This window comes from Orbicella faveolata, unplaced genomic scaffold (genome assembly GCF_042242905.1).
Source record: "Orbicella faveolata isolate gen_17 unplaced genomic scaffold, um_ofav_v1 contig_34, whole genome shotgun sequence".
NCBI lineage: Eukaryota > Metazoa > Cnidaria > Anthozoa > Scleractinia > Merulinidae > Orbicella > Orbicella faveolata.
Genome location: NW_028301563.1, coordinates 30634662 through 30646802, shown reverse-complemented (window position 1 = coordinate 30646802; position 12141 = coordinate 30634662). Strand labels below are relative to the sequence as shown.

The following is a 12141-nucleotide window of genomic DNA, read 5'->3' as shown; positions in this document are numbered from 1 at the left end:
GGCTTTATTGCCTGCAGTCTGGCTCCAATAGTACTTCAACACCATCAAAGTCATGATAGAACAGATACCTCTGACGTTGTGTCGACAAAAGAATATTTACAAGAATATTTTCATCCTAAAATCGGCAGAAAAATATAAATGTTCAGCCGGGGCCAGAAAAAAAAAAACAATATTCTCATAGAAAAAGACAGTGTTCTTAAACTAAACGTGACTTGTTGCTTGAAACAAATACTGAGAAAGATTAAAAGAAAAATTCAAAACACTTGAGTTAGATTTTCACGACTCAAGCTATCCGTTGAGGCAGGCTCCTGATTTTTCCTTCATTTCTTAGATTTTAAAAAGTTGATTTTTCACTCAAGTTGTAACTGACGATGACAGAAGTTACTAAGGAAGGACGTAGTTAAAACTGAAAAACGTTGTACTTATTTTAAAATTAATCGGCGGTTTCTCTGTTTACATGGTAACCAGTCATTTCGCCTAGTAGTCAGTTCGCCCTTTTATTAGTTTGCCCCAACTTTTTTCCGTTTTTTCACCGGGACTAAAACTTCAAAGAAAAATGTGCTTAAAATTTCTCTTTCCTTAAGCTAACCGACCGAAAAAGGCTGCATTGAGGGCATAATGAAACAACCTTCTACAAAACGTGTCTATTTCGCGTTCTTTAATCCACGGGCCACGGAGCTTGCAGTCCGGACGAACCAACTATCACAGTAAGGGCGAACGGGCTTGGAGCGAACTGGCTTCCCGGCGGAGCGAACACAATTCGTTCACAGTTCTTCTACCTTCCTTAACATAACGTCAAGGACGCGGGAAAAATAAAAACTGGACGGGGAGATTGAACCAGCGCGAAAGTAAGGGAATGGAGGTGGGAAGAGAGAATTGCTATCCCCGCGTTCGATTTCTTAAGCCAGGCGGGGAAACAAAGAAACGGCCGTGCGCGGACTAGAAAACCCACTAGAAATGCGGTGCTTGGATTCAAACAGTGGATAAAGTCAGTAAGAATTTATACCTTAACACCCTTCTAGTGTGAAACTTCAATTTAAGGGACAACTCTTCCGCGGAGATTTCCGGCTGCCTCGGTTTCTGTTCATAGTATTTCTGCTAATAAAAAATGTTGATTACAGACTCTCAAAGACTGTGACACAAAGATGTTCATTACAAATGCAGGAAAGTATAAAAAGGCCTGAAGGACGACCATTTTCAGTATAAATATGTTTTTTACACATTGTTGAAATTTAGCAAACAAATTTAAAACTAGATAGCTTCTGATGGACATTCTGTCATAAAAAAGGAAACTTGCCTGATGAAATACAGGAGAAATGTACCTTGTCAAAGCGAGAAATCTGTTCCCTAGATTTGGCTTGAAAGGATTTCTCCAAATGACTATCAGTTATTGCTTTTCGAAGTCCTCGCTTACGCCCACTTGAGTGCGGTTTCCCTACCTACAAATTTTATTTGGACGAGCTACTTATATCGGCCTGCTATGTATTTTGCGGTACGAAAAAAGTGATATTTCACAAAAGCATATTTTTTCATTAGAGCAAATTTGAATCCAGAAAAAGTAATTTCGAGCGAATTAATTCTAAACCATAGCTTATTTATTCTTTTAAGTACCGAACCCTTTCAATGTGAAATTAAAAGTAATTCCTCGGTCTGTTGGTTGAATCCGATAGCGACAAAATGCCCCAAACATCAATAAGACCGGAATAAACCCATTAAATTTTCTTAATCCATTCAATAATTTTACACATGTTTGAAATTGATATCAAACGCGGAAACACTTTTGCGGCCCTTTTAGTTATTTTACTTTTCAAAAATAAAATTTCCGCGTGCACGTAAACAGTATCAATCCCACGTTACTTTACACGAGTAAATATATGAGGCCTAAACTGATACCAGGACCTGCTGAGTGTAAATAAAAATTTTCTGATATTTCCATATGTACAATATATACGCTTGTATCAGATATGACCGGCTGGGAAAAAAGGGTGCGACACGGTAGTTTCTCAACAGAATAATCTCTTATGCAAATTGTGCATCAAAAATAATTAGGGACTTCTAATTTGTACATTAAGGTGACGTCATACGAGCCGATTCTTAATCCGTGTACAAAAGACAGCTTTTAACGCAACTTCCTTACGGCAACGGTCGGCAACCCTTCTGCAAATCTCCGCGCGGGTTTTTCACGCGTGGAAGTCTCTCGACGTGGACAATGTGCAGAATGGAGATTGTCGCCCATATCACTAGTTCTTTTTCCTGGGCATCTTCGCGCCTTTAGCGATGTGCCACAGTTTCGCTTTTTGTCTCGGGATCTCTGAGGTCCTTAACAGGTGCCACTTTTGGCCCTAACTCGGACCTCCATGGGTGTTTTTCACACGTGGAAATGTTTCGATGTGGACAGATTGTCGCCCATCTCATTTGTTCTTGTTCCTTTGCACCCTCGCGCGTCTAGCGATGTGCCACAGTCGCGATTGCAATCTCGGGATTTTTGAGATACTTAAAAAATGCCAGTTTTGACCCCCCTGCAGATCTTCACGCGGGCTTTTCACGCGTGGAAGTCTCCCGACGTGGAGTGTACGCGGAATGGAGATTGTCAACCATATCATTTCTTCTTCTTTCTGTGCATCTTCGCGTGTTTAGCGATGTGCGACAATTGCATTTTCGGTCGCGGGATCTTTGAGGTCCTTAACAGGTGCAACTTTTGGCCCTAACTCGGACCTCCACGCGTATTTTTCACGCGCTGAAATGTCTCTATATGGACAGTGCGTGGATAGGAGATTGTCGCTCATTTCATTTGGTTTTGTTCCTCTGCATCCTCGCGCGTTTAGCGATGTGTCACATACCGTTGCGTTTTCGGTTTTGGGATCTTTGAGATCCTTAAAAGGTGTCAGTTTTGGCCCCCTTTCGGATCTCCACGCGTGTTTCTCACTCGAGGAAATCTCTCGACGTTGACATTGCGTGGATAGGAGATTGTCGCCCATCTCATTTGTTCTTGTTCCTTTTCATCCTCGCGCGTTCAGCGATGTGCCACAGTTGCGATTTCGGTCTCGGGATCTTTAAGCTCCTTCAAATTTATGTTACACGAGGCGATTTTTCACGCAACATTGTAAATTCGGGCAACCATGTTGCAAGTTTTTGAATCGCTGTCAAAAACCTGCAACACTTTGCCGCAACGAAATGTTGCTTTGAAAGTCTCCCTGTGCGCCATGTTATATGACATCGATTTTTAATGCAACACATGATGTTGCGTTAAAAATCGCCTCGTGTAACTTAACTGTTATTATTTAACGTTCCACTGTATACACGAGATAAAGAATTTTTACTCCTGAAAAACTTTCAACAAGAAAAGTATCCCAGAAAGTTGTGCTATGGACTCAAGAACACCATCCACGAAGATCTACTGGTTTAACTGTGGAATTTTGACGGTTTCAGCTTTCCTTTTTCCTGAAGTTCGAAGCAATGAATCTTTTCATGTTCCAGAGAATTAAGTAATACAGTTTTAAAAATATTCCAAAACACCGCCAATTGTTTTTAGAATAATGATATGGTTTTAAGAAAAATGAAACAAAGTATGAACGTAAGCCATTAGCGGCAAGGGCCATGAATATAAAAATGTTATTTACCGGATGGGCCATGGAAGGTCCGTATGATGGAAAACAGTGGCCGATGTTTAAAAATACTGCCCGAGGTCGTAGGCCGCAGGTAGGATTTTCAAGTTCGAGGTCACAGTTTTTCACCGCACGGGGAAACCACAACCCGGTAAATAACTTAGTTATATTTTCCTCTCTCTTTCAAATCAGTTTTATAATTGTTGACCTTTTCCACACACATCTCTCGAGTTTCCGTGACCGTAGGCAGAAATAGGAAAAGACCCGGACAGCGCTAAAGAACCAATCAGTTTGCATGATTCGTTACTATTCCCTCGTGAAAAAGATAATAATAACATGCAACTAACATAAAATTGCAGCCGGCTGTTGTTATTCCTCAGATGGGAAGCCGGCTTTGCAACATGTTACAAGTAAAGGATCGATAAAGGACCCTGTGTTTGTTGAGCTCCGTGAGCTTGCTGTACGCAAGTTTACCGGTGAAAACTTTTATACCTGGATGGTATGTCTGCTTTCATCCAAAATGTATTTCAAAATTATTTTTTGTTTATTTCTTTTAATTGAAATTTTGTTACAATATTAACATAATTATTAGTATATTATTAGTAAACGATTATTGGTGTTCTAATGTTCAAATGGCGCGATTTGATTGGCTAAACTTCTCGTGTGTGTTTAACAATAAGATCATCAGCTCGCGATTTCTATCACGTGATAGTCGACGAGTACGCAGCCCAGTCAACTATCACGTACAGACATTGAGACCGAATAATCTAATCGTTTTAGGATAAATCTACTATACGTTCAAAACTTTATCTAAATCCTCCTCACAGACACTTCGAAAAAGCAAAGAAGCAGCCGTCAAAACAAGCGCACACTTCTACGCTACTCACTACCTACAACAGAATAGATAGTGAGTAGCGCAGCCAATCAGAAAACAGCATTCCAAATATAGAACGCTAGTAGATTTATTTTAACAGTGTATAGTGGCTGGAGGTCGGCTACTGAAATGGTACTGCATTTTCTTCGTTTTTTTCTTAAGTTTCGCAGGAACATGCATAACAATTTTAATTGGAAGTATTACACGATTATTCTAGAGGACTAAAAAAAAGTATATATTATTGACATTTCAAGGAAATTTTGTCAGAATTCAACTAAAACAATGGCATAATCCGCCCTCGATTTCAATTGGGTAATAGTGGATTCGGGTACAGTTGCACCCTGAGAAAGGTTGTTAGACGCGACGAAGGGCTGCACGTCCCGGGAGCAGTTGAACAACTCGCTTAGCCCTCTCCGCATGTCTTTACTTCGACCGAAATTCACCAATGGGTTAAGAAATCCATTGAGTAGGAGAAGGAGGGTGTAAAACGGTTCAAAAGCACTAACATATCTTATGCCTACTAAGTGCAATGCCAAAGGTGAAATGAGACCTGGTAGAAATGTTATAAACAATACCAATAGGATTAACCCAACAGTGTTGGCCAATCGCTTTTCTCTTTCTAAAACACCATTCACTTGAAATGCATCTCTAGGCTGATTTTTCTTTAACACTATGCCGAGATAAGAAAGTCCAATAACGAAGAAGCAAACGAAATAAAACACAAAAGAAATGATTACACCTCTGGGAATAAACTCGATTTGAAACTTGCTTCTTAAGTAAGTTAGAAGCGCAATCATTATGCTGATTAACCAGGCTACACATATCATCCTCATAGCGCGTGACTTAGTCACGTGATGACGATACGACCAGGGCTTCCTGATTGCCAAGTAACGATCTCTGCTGATCAATGCCACGTTAGCAAGTGTGGCAAGGACGCACAGCAGCGACATCACAGGTACCTCGACAGAGTTTAGGCACATATGCTCATGTGCTAAAGTTTTGATATTTCTAAAAAGAGACTGTAATGAATATAACAAATCAGTGACGGCCAAGCTGCTCAGCATCAACATTGAAGGCTGCTGAAGCGATTTCTTTCGTGCTACAGTGATGATTACAAGCGAGTTGCTGACAAACGACATGAGAGCGATCAACGCGCCAAGAGGCCGAACAAAGTAGTTGGTGAAGTCTCGCATCTGTTGCTGCAGGTTTTCTGGAAGGTTAGGAATCAGACATGTTTCATGAGGAAATGTGGTATTGGTAATCATCCTTTTCTTCTTCCTGAAATAGAGACGGAATTCTCAGTTTTAAACAAGGAAAACCGTGTTTCTTGATTTTGATGTATATACACACCAAAACCCGACATGGCTTTTGTTTGAATCAAAGATCAAAAATTTATAGTTAAATTTTCAAGACATAATAATTGGGCGTGGCGTGCTCCTCAAAATATCATTTGTCCTTAATTTCTTATATTTTCTCTAACATATTGTCATCAGGGTCAAACTAAATGACAAACTGCGCGAGACTGATAAAGAGCGAACACAATGGAACAGCCGAGAAGAGAAGTGCCAGCTCCGCGTTGCGCGCAACTACGGCAACTCGGGTTTCTGTAAGGCTGTAAAATATTGTCCTGGAAACACGCAAAGACAGACATTACAAAAGCACAAATGCATAACAAAATCATGAAAAGGCTTCAAGAGTGATTTTTTTTTACATTAAAACTACCAAACTAACCAAATAACGTATTCTTGAGATTTAGCAGAAGAGTTATTTCAAAATTTTGACTCCCATTGGATCATAAGCAAGGAAACTTACCTGCTAAACTACAGAAGAAATGCACCTTGTCAAAGTGAGAAATTTCTCTTCCCTGGATTCGCTGGCTTGTAAGTCCTCAGTTCTCTAGTTGACTATATTTATTGCTTTTCAAAATCCCAGTGAAAGCCCGCTTAACTGCGTTTTCTGAGCAACAATGCTATAAAGTTCTCCTAAACCATTAACCCACGTTTGAAATTGAAAATAAAGGCCAAGATACTTTTCCACTAAGCCGTTGCTTAAAATTACTAATATGCCAACTGTACGCTAGCTTGACGTCAACTTCACCCACGTCAGCGCAGTAAATATTGGCTTTAAAGACCTCTGACGACATTTATTTAAGTTAGCATTAAATCCGGAATTATCAATTTTAAGGAAATTTAAGCCAACTTTAATCCTGTATAAATTTCTATATTCGTGTTGAGAATGATACAGTTTTAAATTATTATAGACGATCAACGTCCGCGATTGGAGCTTCCTGAAATTTAATGTATCTAACAGAAAATTGTCGCACCGTGTTTTTATTTTTTAGATGGGTTGCCTTTTTGAAGGTGTTTCGGAAAACGACCGCATTTTATTTTTGAATATTTTGGGACAGTTTTCGTAAAAAGTGGTAGGGAACGAAAATGAAAAGAATTATATATTCAATAGAAATGGGCAACTTGAAAAAAATGATTAACTGAAATCATGTGAATTGTTTCCGACAACAAATCCAAAAGTTGCAAATTACACTAACGCTAATCCATCGTGTGTGTGTTTAAATGATCACATTACGACCGTGTCTTAACTTCTTATACCGAATCATACCTTTTTGCCACGCTTCGGCGGCATATATTGGGCGAGTGGTTCGTATTTCAGCGAGATAAAGTCGAGCCAAAACACACATGGCTAAACCTGAGGCTGAAATTGTGAAAAGAATATAATTTCGATACAGATACAGATCTAGACACCAAACACTTGTAATTGATACCCAAAACGTCATAAGCTATAATTAAGAATATTACAAGAATATTTTCAGCCTAAAATCGGCAGAGAAATAGGAATATTCAGCCTGGGCCGGAAAAACAATATTCTTATTAAAAAGAAAGAGTGTATGCCGTCGAAGCGTAGCAAAGAAGTATGATCAGGTATTTAGCGTAATAATAATAACAATAATAATAATAATAATAATAATCACTTTATTTAAGTGTCGATGTGTTTAGCACTAATGTGCTAATTGGGGACACTGTAAATAAATAAACAAATATTTCAAATATAACATAAACTATTAAGAATCCCAACTGGTGGGAGGCTGACCAGTTGGCTATTTACACAACGCGGTCGAGGAGTTGAACTCGGGACTACCGAGAACAAATCCAGATAGCGGTAGGACGGAGGATTTGAACCAGGGACCTCCAGATTTCAAATCCAGCGCCCTAAACCACTCGGCCACGCCACCGTGCCCAAATTCGGCCAAGTGACCATATTGCGGTACCCATACAGGTCAGTGACTTGATATCGTAGGATGTTAGGACGTTTGACGCGGCCTCTGATTGGTAAATTGTGGATTTAGGCACAGTAATGGTTCAATAGACCAATTTTGATATATTAAAATTCAGCCTGAAACAATATAGTCTCCTCCGCAGCCGTTTTCTGGGAAGTCACGCAACGCTCCCCCCAAAGAAACGGCTGCTCACATCCGAACCACATTCTTTTACTTTTGTGTTCGCAGTTTGTTTGCGCTCTGTTGAACAGACCAATCACATAATAGCAAAGTGTGAATGACGTAAGCTTTTGCGCGAAAAGGTCTGCGGTGCGAACAAGCGAGGGATTTCTGGCTTTTGTTTCACGCCGCACGTCGCCAAAAATAGGCGGTGTTCGCAGGCTACGATCATGACGGACGCAAAAAAATGTAAATGAAAGCCCTAAGTACAAGTGCTTCATGTGCTCATCGCTATGTTCAGCTAATGAGAGAATATATATTTTCTCGAAATGTCAAATTGTAAGCGTTAATCAAGGGCTAAACGCTTCCACCAGATTGTAATCAGGGGGAAAGAGCGGCTTTCAGAAATCGCTGTCAACAAATCGAGCGAAGCTACTGGATTTCCTGGTGTCTTCCTTCTCAACAATAATTTTTTGAGTTGAAAGTATCTAATAATTAGCTTGAACCTTGAAGAGTCTTCAGCTACATAGAAAGCTCGTTCAAGCGTCGCCAGTATTTTTCGGCGTCCCTAAACAAAAGCCCGAAATCTGTATGTTCATTTGTGACATCTCCCACGACGGGATACAAAGATAAAAGACATACTCTGGTTGGACAAGTTTCAAAGGGCGAATTTGGCGCGAAAACGTTCTTGAAAATGGAACAGAAGCGGTGATTGGCTAATTTCGTGAAAGGAATGTTGTTCGGATGTGAGCAGCCGTTTCTTCGGGGGGAGCGTTGCGTGACATCCCAAAAAACGGCTGCGGAGGAGACTAGAAACAATAGACCTCAGTACGATTAGGCTTGGCGGATTGTGCTTGCATAATTTTTGGCATAATTGGAGCAAAAAAGCATAATGTTTTAAATGAGCACTGCCACGGCATAATTAGCAAATTTTAGCACTTTTTGGAGCATAAATTCATAAAATTTAGTAAATATGGTGTGTTTTCTACAGAAATAAATTAAATTTAGGTAGTATGTTCTTGCAATGCGTGTTTTAGCTACGCTAATAGTGGTATTGACTTTGTTCTGACATGCTTAGTTACTAGGCCTCCTTTGGCGAATTCTGCGTGCGCGGTTAACCTTTTGGAGGAGTCTGGTACCCTGGTTTCCCATCCGGCTTCTCCAACATGGAGAAGCCATGACAGACTATCACCAGGCCAGCGTAATGTTGTAGTACAATAAGCGCTGATGTTGACTTGTGTATGCTATTCTTATCCATGTTTATTCAAGCAATTATTGGTGCTGAAAGAACTCAGAACTGTCAAGACAAGTTGATTTACTTTGTGGCTTGAGGCATTTTACAAACGGTTCAGAGATGCGAGCAGGTAATTTGGACAGCTGACGGCCGAGACAAACTGCCATAAAACGCAAATAAATTTACAAAAACAGTTTATTTGAAAAACATCATAATTTGGTGTCGTTATTGCGCGCCTCTATGTACAGAATCTACGTCATTTTGTGAGCATAATTTGGGAATTCTGGCACAATTTTGGCATAATTTGACAAAATTTCGAGCACTGCTCAGTAGTAGCATAATATGCCACTTTTAGGAGCACAATCCGCCAAGGCCTAAGTACGATCAAAATTGGTCTATTATTAAATATCCAGGAGAACTTCTGGAGGTCAACATTGCAAAGAAAGCGAATGTCTCCTCTCCTCGTTTTAGGTTATTTTGAAGCTACATTTTTAACTGAATAGTTTCATCACAGGAAACGTTGTGTGGTCACAGACGTTTACTCAGTAACAAGTCAAATCTTTATGCAAAGTCAGATTCTTAAAAGTTCATTTTTTTCGCCGGAAACCATATTTTCGCCGGTAACCTAGTAAAACCATACAATTATGCAGCGAATTAGTTTTGGTGATTATAAATTTATAACAACCCTATTTTTTCCGATGACATTTAGCCTACGAGCAGGCTCACGTTGGAGCACAGACGCGCGCGGCGTAGCCGTTAGAACGAAATCGAGCGGCGAAGCCGCGAGACGAGTAAGTGACTCTCCTAGCGCTTCTTCACCAGACTCCTTCCCGCCGGATTGCTTTGCTCTGCGCTCGCACGCGTGACTCAAAGATAAGCCTGCTCGCAGGCTAGATGATATTCTGGAAGCGAATTTTTGTTGGCAACCATCAACAAGACGAAAGATTTCTTCTTAAATCATAGGCATGGGACAGCTGCTCTCTAGTTACGTCATGTAATGATGTTATGATCAGTTTAGAATTGTTAATCATCGCAACCAAAGCCCAGTTTTAATTCTTAGATTAACGGAGGATCGATAAATTCTATGTTAGCTGTTAGAAAATGAAGTTTCGGATTTTCGTGCGACACGTGGGATGGACGATGTCGAGACAAAAAAATTGCACTACGGATTGGCTTTAAGGCCCCATTTATATGGTCTTGGTTACCCGAGACATGACCCTCCCCCCCCCCCCCCCACACACACACACACACACCACACACACACCCCTCCTCGCCAAGGTACCCTAGCCGAGGTATCTTTTCACTTATTTCTTTGCAAAATTCAACCAACCGTTTACAAGAGGATCGCGAACCCGTCTCGGGGGTGAGACAACTCGGGTTGGGCGAGTTGTTTCGCCTCGGCAGGTAGGGTAATCCTGGCAGGCGGGACAACTTTTCTTCAAGCATTTTTTTTTTTTTTTTTTGCTTTTCTATAGACTCCCTCATCACTTGTTTTGTATCAACAAAAATAGTAATATTAGGCGATTTATAGTATATATTGTAATAGGTGATGGAAGCAATAAAATTGAAAGTTGAAAAAGTTGAAAAAGTTGAAAGTTCATTTAAACACTTTGGCTCGCCTAACTGAGACAATTCTCGGTGTGGCGAGTGTCACGAAATGTCTAAATCTAGGATTTACAGCAGAAATTCATACCAAAAAAGTGAAAATTATCTCGGCAAAACCCACTTTGATCAGTCGAATGACCGAAGATTTTTCAATAAGGGTTATGAATAACCTTGACTCGGCCTATAGAGAAAACGTTTTCACATATAAACGCTCGATAAAGTTGCCTCAGAGGGAGGGTTGTCTCGGGTACCCGAGATCATAATAACTGGGGGGGCCCGTCCACGCTGCGTTTAATTTACACGTACACCCGTCATTTTTTACGGTGTTGAGTGGAGGATCTCTAGGGTGGTAGGGGGAGGGGGTTAGTGGCCGGAGGCCCTCGGCCTCGCATTTCCAGCGAAAGAGTGACAAGAAGAAACTACCCTCTTCACTTTACGATATTACTTTATGAAAGGAAAGTATATTACAGCAGCAAAATTTATCTTTGGCCAAAGTAATGAGCGACATTTCAAACAGGATCATTACAAATCTGTTAATTATAAAGAATAAATAAACTTAGTAAATAAAGTATAACTGCCACACACAGTTTGTTATGTAAAAATACGGTTCGCTTCTTTAACATTTTTCATTTGCACCCAGGTATATGCGTGACTTAAGCAAACGAGATTACCATCAGCAGATCAAGCGGCTTCATTGTTTAAAGTGCCTTAAGATACATGTGTTTTTCTATTGAACAAGGAAGAAATTTGTTTTGCAAATGTTGCGCTCCTTGTACTAATTAATTATATTGGAATACAGTGTTCCGAGATAGACAGTTTGGAGCCATTCGCGGGAAATAGCGGTTTCTGCGGCGACAGGGTCTCGTTGTTGGTTATTAACGAGTAGATTACGAGTCCAAAACGCACAGCATGGCTCCGTCTGCAAATTCTAATAAGTTCCCCACAAAATAACAACATTACAAGGTTTTATGTCCTCTTTAGCTTTTTTAGAACGTGAAAGAGAGTAACTTTTAATTGGATTTGGCAAGATTATTGTTTTTAGTGTAAGTTGATTGGGTTGTAGAAAAAAAATCTAAACATGATGACTTCGTAGTTGTACTTTTAATGACATTTTTTCGCAAGAAATATGCATACTGACCTTCTGCTAAGAAGGCAAAATGCCTTTGGGTATTTTCGTCGAAATGCAAAAACAAACAACGGCATTGTATTCTAAAAACACTTTATTGCACATATTAATTAAAAATTCCCGAGGGAGTTTCAGCCGGCTTTCGAGATCTGTAAGAATTCGAAACGTTATAAATTATGAATAATTAGGCATCGCCTCAGAGGGAAAATAACTAGAAAACACTAAGATTATTTTCTTCTTGAATTA

General features: G+C 40.0%; 1 protein-coding gene across 1 annotated transcript; it reads right to left on the bottom strand.

Moving 5' to 3' along the window:
* Positions 1-4742: 4742 nt before the first annotated feature.
* On the bottom strand, positions 4743-5744 carry LOC110048894 (melanocortin receptor 5-like). The gene has a single exon (XM_020754654.2). The coding sequence runs from the start codon at positions 5742-5744 to the stop codon at positions 4743-4745; it is 1002 nt and encodes a 333-aa protein (XP_020610313.2).
* Between the last annotated feature and the right edge of the window lie 6397 nt (positions 5745-12141).